We start from the raw sequence: 14995 nt of genomic DNA, 5'->3' as shown, positions 1-14995 counted from the left end.
GCTAATCTGCACTGTTTCGTTTAGATTAGCACTTAATTTCATCTCCCAATAACGGACAGCGGGCGAGCTCACAGCCCTTTTTCTAGGAACGTTTCTTCCACGTATTGCCTCAATCGTTTTTTTTAATTTCTATTTCCGATTCTCTGAATTTTATCAAGGTTTATGTCCCAGTTCTAAACCCTTTTTCAAGAATTTTAAGGCACGGGTAAAACCTCTGATGAATTCGGTGTGTGCATGGGGGGGGGATTTTGTCGGCCTTTCGTCTTTTGAGTTTCAGTTTTCAGTTTTGTTCAGTGCTGTGTGAAATGCGCAATGTCTTCTCGTAAACATTTAACTTTAAAAGATAAAGTCAAACTCATTAATGTGTATGTGTATGAACAAAAAAATAGTGTTCGCAATCTCACTGCAAAATTCAAAATCGGGAAGACTCAGGTTAGCGACATCCTAAAGGGAAAAAAATGAACTGCTCAAACAATTTTGGCAACACATAAATGATCAGGTTCAAAAATCATTCCCAAAAACGGGTGGACTTCAAATTGACAATGTTACTCATGAGTGGTTTTGTTGCGCACGTGCTAAAAAAATTCCCATTAATGGGCATATTATTAGGGAAAAGGCTTTGGAGGTTGCGAAATCTATATGAGTAAATGAGTTTAAAGCTTCTGTGGGATGGTTAGACAAGTTCAAAACTCGGCATAAAATTTCTTGGAAAACCGTAAGTGGTGAAGGTGGATCTGTTGATACTGGGGTTGTAACAGAGTGGACCGTAAAATTGGAAGATTTATGTCGTGATTTTGAAGCTAAGGATATTTACAACTGTGACGAAACAGGGTTGTTTTTTAAAGCTCTTCCTGAAAAAACAATGAGTCTAAAAAACGAAAAGTGCCAGGGCCGAAAAATTTCTAAGGAACGTTTGACTGTACTATTGTGTACAAATATGCTGGGAGACTTTGAACAACCTCTTGTTATAGGAAAACCACAAAATCCTCGTTGTTTCAAGGGCATAAAGTTGAATCTTTTGAATGTTGACTGGAAGTCTAATAAAAAAGCGTGGATGACACGAGATATCATGAGTGAATGGATAAGTCACTTTAACCAAAACATGATTCGTCAAAACAGAAAAATTATTCTTTTCATGGATAATGCTGCATCTCACCCGCACGTTGAATTGTATCATTCAAATCGTTTTTCTGCCACCAAACACATCTGCAGAGTGTCAGCCCTTGGATCAAGGGATAATAAAAAATTTTAAACTTCACTACAGAAAACGTGTTTTAAGACATCTCATTGCAAACATGAACGATGTAACATGTGCGAGTGACCTTACAAAGAAACTCAGCATCCTAGATGCGATTCAATGGATTTCCTCTTCAGTAAACGCAATTAGAAAACAAACTGTCGTGAACTGTTTTGTAAAGTCTGGCTTCTGAAACGCAAAAATTGAAGTTGTGAACAGCAATGTGGAGCACCAAGAAGAACAAGAACTTCAACATCTATTGATAATGTACGATACTTCCGCTACAAGTGACCCTGGCTACAAAGATATAGACTCGAACCTTACTACAGAAGATGGTTTTCTAGATATCAACGACATTTTTCCAGAAGTTCCTCATGAGGATGAAGAAATGGAAAGAGATCATTCTGTCGAAGAACATATTAACGATGAACCACCAATGAAAATAGAAGAAGCGCTCATACAAATCAATCGTTTACAAATGTTTTTCGCCGCTGAAGAAGATACTGAAGGACTTTCGATGGTTTCTTCACTCCAAACAAATGTTGAAAACAAAATTATCAGCCGGAAGAAGGTGCAGAAGAAACTAAGTGATTACTGTATGTATTTTCCTTAAGATAAAGTCATAATATGCATAGCACAATTGTATGTATATTATTTACAAAAATATTGTGCAAAATCTGTATATAATTTAATTTAATTTTACATTAAACGTTTAACGATTTTTCTTTCTTTCTTTTTTTTTTTTCTCCCTCAGACTTCTTGTTAGCGGACACTTTTCTCTAATGGACACATTCTCGTTCCCCATGGCTGTCCGTTAAAGGGAAGTTTCACTGTATAGGAATTTTGTTAGCAGAGACAAGTAGGTCAATGGCAATAAATTCCCCCCCCATACTTCTCCTTCAACCCATGCACGGTACTAAGTACTATAGGTTTTGATACCTTTCGTGTTTGGGGTTTTCATAAAAAAAAAAAAAAAAAAAAAAAAAAAATCAGGCCACACCTTGAGTACTGCATACAGGTCTGGAGGCCTCATTTTAGGAAAGATGTAGAGTTGCTTGAGCAAGTACAGAGAAGGGCAACAACATTGGTGAGAGGAACAAGGGGGTCCTCTTACCAAGAAAGGCTTAAGTTCAGCAAACTGCAGCATCTGGAGACTAGGCACCTGCGAGGTGATCTGATTGAGGTGTATAAGGCCTCAAATGGTTTGAGCAGACTCAATGCTGATGGGATTCTTCCATTTGTTCAGATTACAAACCTGAGGGGGCATAAATTCAAATTGAAGAAAGACAGTTGTAGAACAGATGTGAGGAAATTTGCATTTAGCCAGCAGGTAGTTGATTGCTGGAGCAGACTTCCATCTGTTGTTGGGGAAGTTGATAGCTTAAATAAATTTAAGGCTCTACTAGACAAACATTTGAAGTGACTGGATGGGTGAATTGGGAAGGGTTTTTTTTTTTTTTTTTTTTTTTTCACTGATGCTGCATGAGCTTGCTTTCTTGCATTATATGCCTCAACTAATGCAATGCTCATGGGTAGCACAGTTGTTAGGATTGCCATCCTCCCCACACTGGGTGTAAAAGACCTGAGTTCAAATTCCATCGATGACAGGAGGACTTTTTATGGATTTTTTCACAACATGGCTGATTTAATCGGCCTCAGGCAAGAGTAGTAAGATTTTTTCTTCCGAAAATTCGGGTTTTTCATTTGGCAAACAGAAAATCGATCTCAGAAAACATGCAATTTACATACAATATAAACGGAGGAACATGTCCTTAGTCGCCGATGCTCCTAAAACCCAACAACCAACCAACCTGCATCGACTGACTGTTGTGTGAATGATATAATTTTTCCAAAATTAAATAACCCTAATGCAGTAGGTGCTATGGACCAATAACTCAAAATAAACCAACCAACTGGGTTTCAGAGAGACCACTTAACTCATAGGGAAAAATGCACTGATCGATCCACAACAAATAATCCAATGGCAAATTGCCTTAATAAAGATGTTACCAAGTGGCTGTATCTTGAGGCTAATACTTCATGTACCAGTCTGCTGGATTGCCCCCAATCCAGAATGCTATTCACTGTGCCAACAACTTTATGCCAAATAGACTGAATAGCAAATCATATGGGAACAGAACTGATACCCCTAACAAAAAATTTGTTGAAAGACTTTCCGTTCCTTCCTACTCATTTAGTCGTAGAGGGTACAGCCGATACAACTCCGTCTCGGCAGCCAATACACAATACCCTACCAATAACAACTGCGGTTTTCTCAGGTGCATCAGTCTCCTCTCAAATAAAAACCATGATAACAAGACCCATCCAGCACTCTAAAGCCATCTTTATTTCCCGAATTGACCCTCAGACTACTCCAGACCAAATTGTCTGAATGCCTATGACTCATGAATATAACTGTAAGAGTCACCCTACTGATGAGGGCAGCCACATATGCATCCTTCAAAATTCATTGTGATGAAAAAGATATTAATAATGTTGCCAGCACCTCCTTCTGGCCAGTGGGAACCCTCATCAGGCCAGTGAATAAAGGGGTGGCTGAGGGGGAGAAGACAGAGAGTGGTAATCAATGGACACTGCTCGTCATGGACTAATGTTATTAGTGGAGTCCCTCAGGGCTCAGTGTTGGGTCCATTATTGTTTTCTGTATTCATAAATGATATTGATGATGGTATATCAAGCTTAATGTCAAAGTTTGCAGACGATACAAAGGTTGGCAGGGTTGTCAAGGAAACTACTGACACTATGCTACTGCAACAGGATCTGGAAAGGTTGAGCAGATGGGCTGAGAGGTGGCAAATGAAGTTTAACATTGACAAATGTAAAATACTACATATGGGAAACAGCAACCCCAGAGCAACGTATCAACTCTGTGGTACTACACTGACAGTGGTAGAGAATGAAAAGGACCTGGGGATAATTGTGCAGGCAGATATGAAGTTTTCTGAGCAGTGCAGATGGACTGCAAGAGTAGCTCATGGTGTCTTGTCAACGATATACAGGAATTTTTCTAGCAGGGATAAGGAGGTGATTATTCCCTTGTATAAGGCAATGGTCAGGCCACACCTAGAGTACTGTATACAGGTCTGGAGGCCTCATTTCAAGAAGGATGTAGAGCTGCTGGAACGAGTATAGAGAAGGGCAACAAGATTAGTGAATGGAACAAAGGGTTGCTCTTATGAAGAAAGGCTTAAGTTTTGTAAATTACAGGGTCTGGAGACTAGGCACCGGTGAGGTGATCTGATTGAGGTGTATAAAGCCTTGAATGGTTTGAGCATGCTAAAGTCTGACGGGATTCTTCCTCTCGTTCAGAATAATCATCTGAGAGGGCATAAACTCAAATTGAGGAAAGACAGATGTAGGATAGATGTGCAGAAGTTTGCCTTTTGCCAGCGGGTAGTTGGTTGGTGGAACAGACTTCCATCCCTTGTTGCGGAAGTTGATAGCCTAAATAAATTTAAGGCTCAGCTGGACAGTATTTCGAAAGAACAGAGGGGTGAAATGGAAGTGGTTTTTATTTTATTATTTTATTTTATTTTAGGTTATTTTATTTTTTTGCAGGTTATTTTATTTTTTTGGCTGATGCTGCATAAGCTTGCTTTCTTGCATCATATGCCTCTACTAATGCTAAAGATTGGTAGAGTAGTTAATTACTCAGCCGTGATAATTAACTAAGTTAATGATCACGGCCAAGCTTCTTCAGAGTGACCTATATAGACTTCAGGAATGGTCAGAAAAATGGCAGTTATGCTTTAACCCATTAATGCCTATGAAAAAACTAACTATCAAAACTCATTTTGTTCAATATTATGGTGAGATTATAAGTCAAGGAAACAAACAATACCAACATTCCAAAGAAAATACATTTATTTTTTTTAGAAAAACAGGTGTCAAATGGGGACGTTAGCAGATAAGTGGTATTTTTTGAAGCAGCCTTTTTCAATGCACATTGTTTTCTAACAATTCTGACATGACCACCTAAGCTTTCATAAGAAAAACACAACATTTTAATTGTCAGTCAAGTATTTCCAGAAAGTGATGGCCTCACTAATTTTCATGAAACTTTTGGCTTTTTTCTTCTTGTTGATGCAGCATCTTTCAAATTACTTCGTACGATGTTTCAACAAAAATTTAATTTATTCATTTTTATCTCTGCTGTCATTTGGTGCAACTTCCACACATTAGTGATGGTCATATCTAACATGTAAGTAAACAGGACCCACCATCATTTCTTGCCTCTTATTGCTATCCTGTACAAAGATATATATTGGTCATGGATGTCTACGCCACCCATTCCACTATTCTCCAATGCAAATGATGCAGGTTATTCTATACTGACCTTAGCTTTTGCAGTTTAATACTTGATTGACCGTTTTACATATTGTAATGGTTCAATAAAATCATAATTGGTAAGAATAGAACATATGTTTTTATCTTTCCATTTTATACATATGCTGTTGATGACATCAAACCTATAGTTATAAGTACCTCTTTCAATTTTTTCATTTCTTTAGAAGCCATAATAGGACAGTGTTGAGCTTGATTTTCCCTCACAGTTCCTGTAGCTCTTATTTCTCTTCTTTTCAAAAATATCATCAACGAGTATGTTGTAAAATAATTGTCGGAAAAAAACTGTGGTTTGATAGATCTGGCACATGTTCCAATAAATCAATAACCACTCTTGCACCTACAGGTATACTCTTCACATTTTTGGTTTCTTTAGTTGGTTTTCTATAATAGACGTCAAAAGCGTAGCAATGTCCAGAAGAACTACCGTATTTCCCCACGTATAAGACACCTTAATTTTGGGGTTTAGAAAAATATCACAAAGGTGTTTAAAACTGATTCTTATAACGGAGCATATGATAACAATGAAAGTTTAAAGGTAGTGTATTTTAATGATTTGAATTGGTAACTAATACAATTTACAAACCACACTCACACCTTTTATATGGCCTTAAGGTCATGCTTGTGACCTTAAAAATGACATTTTAGAGAGATAAATACCATATTTCCCCATGTATAAGACGCTCCCATGTTTAAGATGCACCTTAATTTTGGGGCACGAAATTTAAAAAAAAAAATGTATGACAAAGTTATTGAACTCAAGTTTTATTCATCATAAAATTCATACAACTCCTCATCACTGTCAAAACTCCCATCCATTAGCTTGTCCTCATCTGTGTCTGATGACGAATCACTGTCTTCATATATTGCCTCGTCCTCAGTTCCATCTATGGCATTTGAAATGCCACACTTGTTAAATGACTTGGCAATGATCTCGATCTTGATATTATCCCAGGATCTTTTCACCCAGGTACAAACTTCTCCTATAGTTGGTTTCTTCACTATTCCTGCTGGCGTCAAATTGTCCCCAGAAGACTTCATCCATTGGTTCCATTCATCTCTCATGGCGGCTTTGAAGGGTTTGTTAATGCTGACATCAAGTGGTTGGAGCTGGGATGTCAAGCCTCCAGGGATGACAGCAAGTTTTGTTTTTTGTTCTGCAGCAATCTTCTTTGTGTTTTTTGTTATGTGTGCCCTGAACTGCACCAATAGAGCAAGTTTGCACAAGAGCCCACCTGGTCTCCTGCTCCAAACTTTCACAAACCAGATCTTCATCCCATCCTGATCCATCCAACCCTTGTCATGAACGTGGACAATCACTCCTCGAGGAATGTCTTCTTTTGGCATTGTTTTGCATTTGAAAATCAGCATAGGAGGCAGCTTGGTTCTGTCGGCACAACAAGCTAGAACAACTGTATAATGGCTCTTTTCATGTCCACTTGTCTTCACAGTTACAGTTTTCACCCCCTTCTTATCAACAGCTCTGTTACTTGGGACATCAAATTGAAGGGGGACTTCGTCCATATTTGCAATTTGTCCCAACTCAAACTGATGTGTTTTCCGACGTTGAATGACAAAACGATGAAATTCAAGGACCTTCTGCTCATAGCTTTCAGGCATCTTTTGGGCAAGTCTGGTGCGTGTATGTATGCATGCTTAGTCCATTCCGTTTCATGAACCTGAAGCACCAATTGTGTCTTCCTTTGAAATCAGTAACTTCTTTTTCATCAGCAATTCTTTTTGCCTCATGCTGAACCATCTTTGTGGACACAGGAATTCCAATTGCCCTTTGCTCTTCAATCTTCAACCTTCAATTCATATCTTCAATTCCCTCTCTAAATCAAGCCATTTTGCTGATTTACATCTCATGGCCTTCTTCTGCCGTGGCGTTTTCAGTAGGGTTCCTTCTTCCTGTAGCCAGTCTCTCGGTTGATTGTTTTCTCAGTTGGAGGAGGAGCAGCACGATTTCCATTCACTTTTGCAAACTGTATCACTTTTAACTTGAATTCATTTTTCTGAGCCATTTCGGGCAGAACGTGGCAAGACGTAACCTAATATACCAGTAACAAGTGCAAAACAATGAGCACAAAGACAACAAGCACGAAAAAGCGGGAAATGCAAGTAAAAAAAAATCTACAACCACTATATAAGACACACCCAGTTTTTAGACCCCAAATTTTTCGAAAAAGGGTGCGTCTTATACATGTAAACTTGTAAACCGAACCTCACTTGTTTCCAGTTTATAAATTGTTTTATGTCAAAAGTATGTGCAAAATACTTCACCATTGACAGATCCTTGTGAAAAAAACACCACAAGCAAAACTGTTTAATAAGCCTATTCATTATTGGCCTAACTTTGTACATTTGATCTTGACAATTTCATCATTATTGGCCAGATGTAAAAATCTCTTTATTTCTAGATATCAATCTCTTGACATGGTATTATAAATGCACGAAACACCCAAGTCCTCGTCCAGCGACCAATACATTCTTTCTTGAGGAAGGTTGTGATATCCTGTCAAAAGCAATATTGAAATAAAACTTCGCATTTCTTTGTTGGCGATTGTAAATTCATGATTGTTTTTTTTTTTTTGTTTTTTTTGTTGAGCATATATTATCATTTGTTTGCATATATAGCTTACGATTTCATCACTAAAAAGTTTTTCTAATATTTTAGGTGGGGACAAATCTCTTAAGTCATTTTTCACGGTATCTAACTCACTTGTAAAACAATGTTCATTTGTTCCAAAAGGTGCATATTCCTGATGTCTCTTTGGCCATTTTGCTTTTTCGAAATCAAGATATACAGTAGAATCACTACCACTTTTATCTTCTGGGGGTAAAACATCATCTTCATTGGTATTTTCAAATGAAAATTTCATAAAACCAGGAATTTCTTTTGGAACTGAATTAAGGTCCTGTAAAACATCTTCATCAAAACTCTTCCCAATCTGACAACTCGTCCAAATTTGGAGGTAATATGCAAATTTCAAAAACCTCATTATCATTAGATTCTTGATTTGGAATGTCTTCGATAGCTTTCTCAAGTCTGAAGTATTTCTTCTTGCCCGATTCTATTATTGCCCAGTTTATGATTCACTATAAACAAAAATCAAACTTATATGCAGTAACGCCTAACGTCGGCACATTTGAGTTAAGGACGGTAAGAAATAAACAAAAAAAAAAAAAAAAAAAACCTAGAAAAAATGTAATAAATGAAATTTTGTTCATACTTACAGCATATATTGTGTCTCTAAATTTGATTATAAAATAAAGGCAATTAAGAAACACTGCATTAAAAAAAAATTTGACGATAACTTCCGTGAGTAACTAGAAAAATAAATCTGCCTCTTGCAACGGTAACAAGATCGGTACTGAAGACATCTGGTGCTGATGGCAGTATATGAATCATTTCCTGATATTTATAAATAAACAATATAGAGAAATATTTCACGGAATTGTGACAGTTTCAAAATAATAACATTTTGAATTACCATTTCCATACTAGTACGCCCGGTGCTAATGGGTTAATCAAGCAAAGTGTAAGGTATTGCACCTGGAAAACAGTAACGCAAAAATAACTTATACATTTGGTGGAGTTGAACTAAATCCAGTGGTGGAAGAAAGGGACTTAAGTATTATGATACGGTCAGACATGAAGTTCTCTGAGCATTGAAGACTGGTTGCAAGGAAGGCCCATGGTGTCCTATTGATGATTTATCGAACAATTGCAAGTAGAGATAAGAATGTCATAATCCTATTATATAAGGCTATTGTTAACCACACCTAAAGAAAGACATTGTGCTTCCTTGAAAGGGTCCAAAGACAGGAAACTCACATGGTGAGATCGACAAAAGGGCATCCATATGAGGAAAGACTTTGAATATATGAGTGGCAGAGCTTGGAAACTAGCATGTTTAGATTGGATTGCAGGAAGTTTTATTTTAGCCAGCAAGTTATAAATTACTGGAATAAGTTACCTACATGGGTGGTAGAGGCTGACAGTTTGGGGAAATTCAAACGCATAGGTTGTCTATTTCCTTTTCTCTTATTAATTTTTTTCTTATTATTGTTATTTTATTTTATATTATTTTATTATTATTTTTTTGGCTGGTGCAGCATAAGCCATAGGCTTTCTTGCACCATGTGGCCATAGCCGATACTAATACTAAAACATCACATGATGAATAGATATGAGGTTGGATTTGTGTATATTTGGGGAAGGAATATTGGTTTCTAAATAAATTCTGATATTTTTTAAAATAAATGGAATTACTGTTACAAATTTATCACTTCTGTTGGGGAAGAACTGGAATTGGGACATAAAATCCCAAGGATCAGATTGGCCGTGGAATCTTAAAATCTTTCCAAGGGCCAATGTTGTTTGTTAGTTATTTGGATTTTAGGAGCATTAGCAACTAAGGCCATATTGCTCTGGGAATATGCAGTGGTCATTCCCTGACCTTTCTGCATCCTCCGTATTTGGTGGTAACGGGCTCGAACCCCAGTCTAATCAAGAAGCGTGTGCTATGCACTGCTGCTGCTCCTTCCCACCTGGCTACGGAGGTGCCCCCCAAGGACCAACGAAACATACACTGAAAATTCAGTATCAATTTGACTTTTACTTCAAGTGATGAGCAATCATTTTAAACTAATACAGATTTCTGTGGAGGAAGCAGGGCTATCGAATTAAAACTGATCCTAAAAATTTCCCATGGACTAAAAACATGCTTGGAAATTTGGTGTGATCTGACTTTTTCTTATCAAGTGATGCTCAAACATCTAAAAACACATTTCCATTTATTATGTGGAGAACTCAATTTTATATTAAAAATGGAGGGGGGGGGGCATATTTCTCTATCAGCCCAATTTTAATTAAATTTGAGATTGCTCAATAATTCTTCTGAAAAGATCCAAATATATATTAGATCAAGATCTGTCTACTGGGAGTTCAGTTATTACATGTAGATGGTCAGATGGGTCATAGCCACAGTGAACACAATAGGCATTTAAGAATACATCTAAAAATAACCAGACATATATAGAAAAAAACTGAAGTTATACATTCGTCTGATTTTATTATATTGTTTTAACCTGGAATAGCATTCCAGAATTTTCTAAAACAACCAAATATAAAATTTCAGGAAATTCCATTTATTGGGAGTTTAATTATTATATACAGATGGATGGATGGATGGATGGATAGACATAGTGAAGCTAACAGTTTCTTATATAGATTTGTAAATACACCTAAAAAGCAAGCTTAAGAAATATCTTCAGAAATAATAGAAAGAAATATCAGAGACATGAGGAGCAAAATTCACAAAAAAAAAAAAAAAAAGAAATGGAATGGCCCATGTTACAGACGCCAGATTAATCTGGAAACAATCTTCCTAAAATGAAGAAATAGAGTAATCAATTAAAACAGTATAACAACGAAGATTGAGATAAAATTGATAAAACAAATTAAGATGTAATCAGGTTATATTCCTAAATTTTGTTCAAGTATTAAGTTAAACAATAAAAAATTGCAATTTACTTTGTAGGGATTTCCATTTAATGCTTTTACCTTGTACATAGTAATCTGCAAATATATTATGTTCGAATGAAAAACTCTGGACTGAATTTAAAATATAATGTCATGCAACAGCTTCTGAAATGGAATGAAATTTAAACTGAAACAAACCTCCATACTGGATTCTGTTCTGCTTTGAAAATTGAAGATAAATCAATGCTGACAAGAAAAATAAAATAAAAATAAAAATCAAACATGAAATAAAACAAAAAAAATTTGAAATAAAACAAAAAAAATTTAGAAATAAAACAAAAAAAATTTAGAAATAAATTAAAAACTTTTAAACTTAAAATTATATATTTTTAATTTTTCAAAATAAGATTTAATGTTTTTATCTCATAATAAAAACAATTTTTATGCTGAACTCTGACAGCAACATGAGAAAAAAAAAAAAAAGCTGTGGAAAGAAAAACTGAGATAAAAAAAGCTACAACTCGATAAGCTAAATAAAATATTATTACGTCCTAATCTGAAAAAAAATTATTATACCTGAAAAAGGTAAAATAAACAATTATTATATAATTATATAAAAATTATTATTATTATACTGGATAACATAAACAAATAATATCTTTAGTAATATTTAGTCCACTAGATTGTACTGATCACAGTGTATTGATGTGGGGTTTACTTAAAGACAACTACTGTCAAAGGCAAAGGAAAGGGGGCTTTTACTTTTATAAAAGTGACTACAGTGGTCTCAGACAGTTTTTAAATTCTATGTATTGGGACCAGCTGATGAATTACCAACAAATTCTAAATGGAACCATTCAGAAAAGTTATCATAAAGCTACTAGTCTTTTTATCACAATTAAGGGATACTTTCAAGGCTTAGACCTAAACGGATATCAGATGTACTGATGAAATTTGTGGGAAGAAAAATGCATGGGATGCATATAAATTATCAGGTGATAGAGAGGCCTACAATAGATATAAACTAGTCTGCAATTAAGTCACACAGGAGGTTGGGCACACTAAGGCAGATTGCAAAAGTCTCTGGAAAAGAATGCAAAGACAACCAGCAAACACTACAATGAATCAATGTTGGTCCACTAGGTATGAATGTTTAACTGTTGATGAACCTGCTCAGTTTTCTGATAAACTGAATAGTATTTTGCATCTATATGCCCACATGGGGAATTTTTCCGGGAAGGGGATGCCAGAAGAGTATCAAATTCTAACAGTGAGCCAAATAATTTAGTGATAACTGAGAAGAAAGTGAAAGACATATCGTCACTAAGTGTTGTTCTCAAGAAACATATTTTGAATTTTTGTTTTAACCACGAGATGGAGTATTGACCTAGCTCTTTGAAAGCCATATTGATTTGGGATTAAAATGTTTTGAGTCTGTAGGAACCATTAATTATTTTTTCAATCTTTTTCCTTAACAATTGGTCAATTAGATGGTTAATAGTTTGTTGGATCTTTCCTGGCTTGGGAAAGATAACACAAATAGAATGATACATGGTAGTCCTCATCAGAGATTCTAGTAAACAATTATAAAAGAGCAGTTAAATAATTTTCAAACAGATGATCAAATTATGGAATAATAAACATAATCAGGGCCTGCAGCACTATTCTTTAAATAGTGCTGCAGCACTATTCTTTAAATTTGGCCTTTGAATTTTTAAGGTCAGTCCCTTGTCCCATTAAAGGTCGTAGTCTTAGGTCTTTAAAAATTTAATTATTCTAAAAGACAACACTTCAGAATATCATGGATCAGATTAATATTACTAATTACTATAACTGTACTGACAACAATATGCAAGAATAGCATAGCTTCGGTTTCATATAATTTATGAAAACAAAGAGCAAGGCTTGTACAGCACTGGCCAAACAAAAAAAAAAACCTTCATAACAAAAGGGCAATAAACCACTTCAAACTACATTACAATTTGTCTGAACTTTCTTTAAATTTATTCAAATTACTCCCACTTCCACAACTTAAGCAATGATGCAAGAAAGCATCAGCCAAAAAAAAAAAAAAAAACCTACACCTCCCATTTCACTTGTTCATTTTCCCTCCAGTAGTTTGTCTATTCTTCATTGAATTTATTTATTATCATCGCATTTGCAAGTAGATTCCAATTATCTAATCCAATGCTCGCCTAACTAGATAAAAACTTAACTTCCTAGCACATATCAAGCAAATCTGAACTAACAATCCAGAAAAAAGTGAACATTCTTCCAACAATATCTGCTTAAAATTGATGCGTCAACTGTGCTGGCCTTCTCGATATCTAATACGATCTTATATAGATTATGACTCTACCAGCACAACACTATCAGAATTCCTTTGGGAATCTTTAATAATTATCCAGCTCAAAGCCTGTGACGAAGCTCATTAACCACCATTACATCTCACAAGGAAAATGTTACTAGTAAATTAAGTATCCAAAGTTCGGATGCTTACCAATTCCTCCTATTTCACCATGCTTCTTTAAGCTTCAATGGACAGTGCTATACAAAAATAATCTCACGCTAAAAACTTCAGTTCCTACATAAGGTCACTTCAAATTGGGATCTATAGAGCGACAAAATCTACCAAATCAACACATCCGACCGGTGAACTATAATTAGGGTCAAATGTTATAGTTATTACAGCCAGTGGAGAAGATGGCCAGCAAGTCACACATAAAGACAACTTTATACTGACCACAACTAAAATTATTCTCAACATAATCGTATTTAACACGCTGATGGCTACAAATTAGACAAAACAGTAGGATGCTGCCCCAGTCTTGCTGGCTTTCACTTTCTGCCTCGCTGCTAACAGAGTTTAACAATTTCTCCACAGACCTGTTTGCCATCTACCTAGCTTTTAAGCAATTAGATTCTCAAACCACACACACACACACACACACTATTCTGACTTATTATTATTAGGTTTTTAGGAGCATTAGCAACTAAAGCCATATTGCTCCAGGGATATGTCGTGGTCATTTCCTGACCTTTCCGCATCCTCTATTCCGACTCTTTAAGCTCTATCAACTCAGTGCAGAATGAAACACATAATTACCATCTTCTGCTGAAATAAATTAAATCCAAACTAATCCAGCTACAAGATAGACAACATACAGTGATGTTCTGCTGTATCCCAGCACATTCAGAAATGAACAAGCAAATCATTCTCCATAATGCTCAGCTTTCTCAACGTCTAGGTCTGCATGCTCTGTGAGTGAGAAGCATGTAAATAAATAAATCAGGCAGCAAAACAAACAATAAATTAAAGTGTGATTGATATAAACTTCACTTTTTATGACTACAAAGCATTGCACAAACAGCTTACTGCTCCCAGTGGCAAAACATATCAACAACAAATTTATAGAAATCAAGACTCAACCAGTCCTTTTTGACTTCCAGCACCAGGAAAGAAGTTAAGTGGTTCTTGCTAGAACATGCATCAACGCAATTATATAACTCATTTTTAACTTCTCAGAAAGTGACTCCTCCGCAGTGAACTCACTGCCATACTTTTCTCACAGAAAAACATTTTACTTGATTGTCCCTGTTATCAGCAGGAAAGGCAAGAAACAATTTTCCCTCAGAAATTGATAAGAACCTTATAGCACCGAAGTATATCTTGGGAAAAATTCACTTTGTTATAAAAGATATATATCCTTGTGCCCAAACTATCAATATCAATCACACAACAATGACAATGAAAACTAAATACATAAAATTAATAGGTACTATTAAAATTTTTGGGTTACAACAGTTTTTTTTTGCAACCACTTACCCTAATTTGGTCCTTGAGGTTGTCAAGGACCAAGGAGCCTATTTGGTCCTTGAGGTTGTCACAGACATTCTCTCAGATA

The 14995-nt window shown here is 35.8% G+C and overlaps 1 protein-coding gene across 2 annotated transcripts in view; it reads right to left on the bottom strand.

Annotated features, from left to right (window-relative positions):
* Positions 1 to 14995, bottom strand: part of LOC150075075 (coronin-2B-like) — a 432519-nt gene that overhangs the window by 343139 nt on the left and 74385 nt on the right. The window contains exon 2 of one of the 2 annotated variants that reach the window (XM_090388986.1): positions 11289 to 11336. The exons of the other annotated variant lie outside the window; for it this stretch is intronic. Coding sequence (XP_090245112.1) covers positions 11289 to 11294 — 6 coding nt within the window. The 5' untranslated portion in view covers positions 11295 to 11336. The remainder of the gene's footprint in view (positions 1 to 11288; positions 11337 to 14995) is intronic. 2 annotated transcript variants of the gene reach the window in all.

Source organism: Mastigoproctus giganteus, chromosome 14, assembly GCF_048544385.1.
Source record: "Mastigoproctus giganteus isolate SK-2022 chromosome 14, ASM4854438v1, whole genome shotgun sequence".
In the NCBI taxonomy this organism is placed as follows: domain Eukaryota; kingdom Metazoa; phylum Arthropoda; class Arachnida; order Uropygi; family Thelyphonidae; genus Mastigoproctus; species Mastigoproctus giganteus.
Note: the sequence above shows the minus strand (reverse complement) of the source record. Positions and strands in the feature narration are given on the sequence as shown.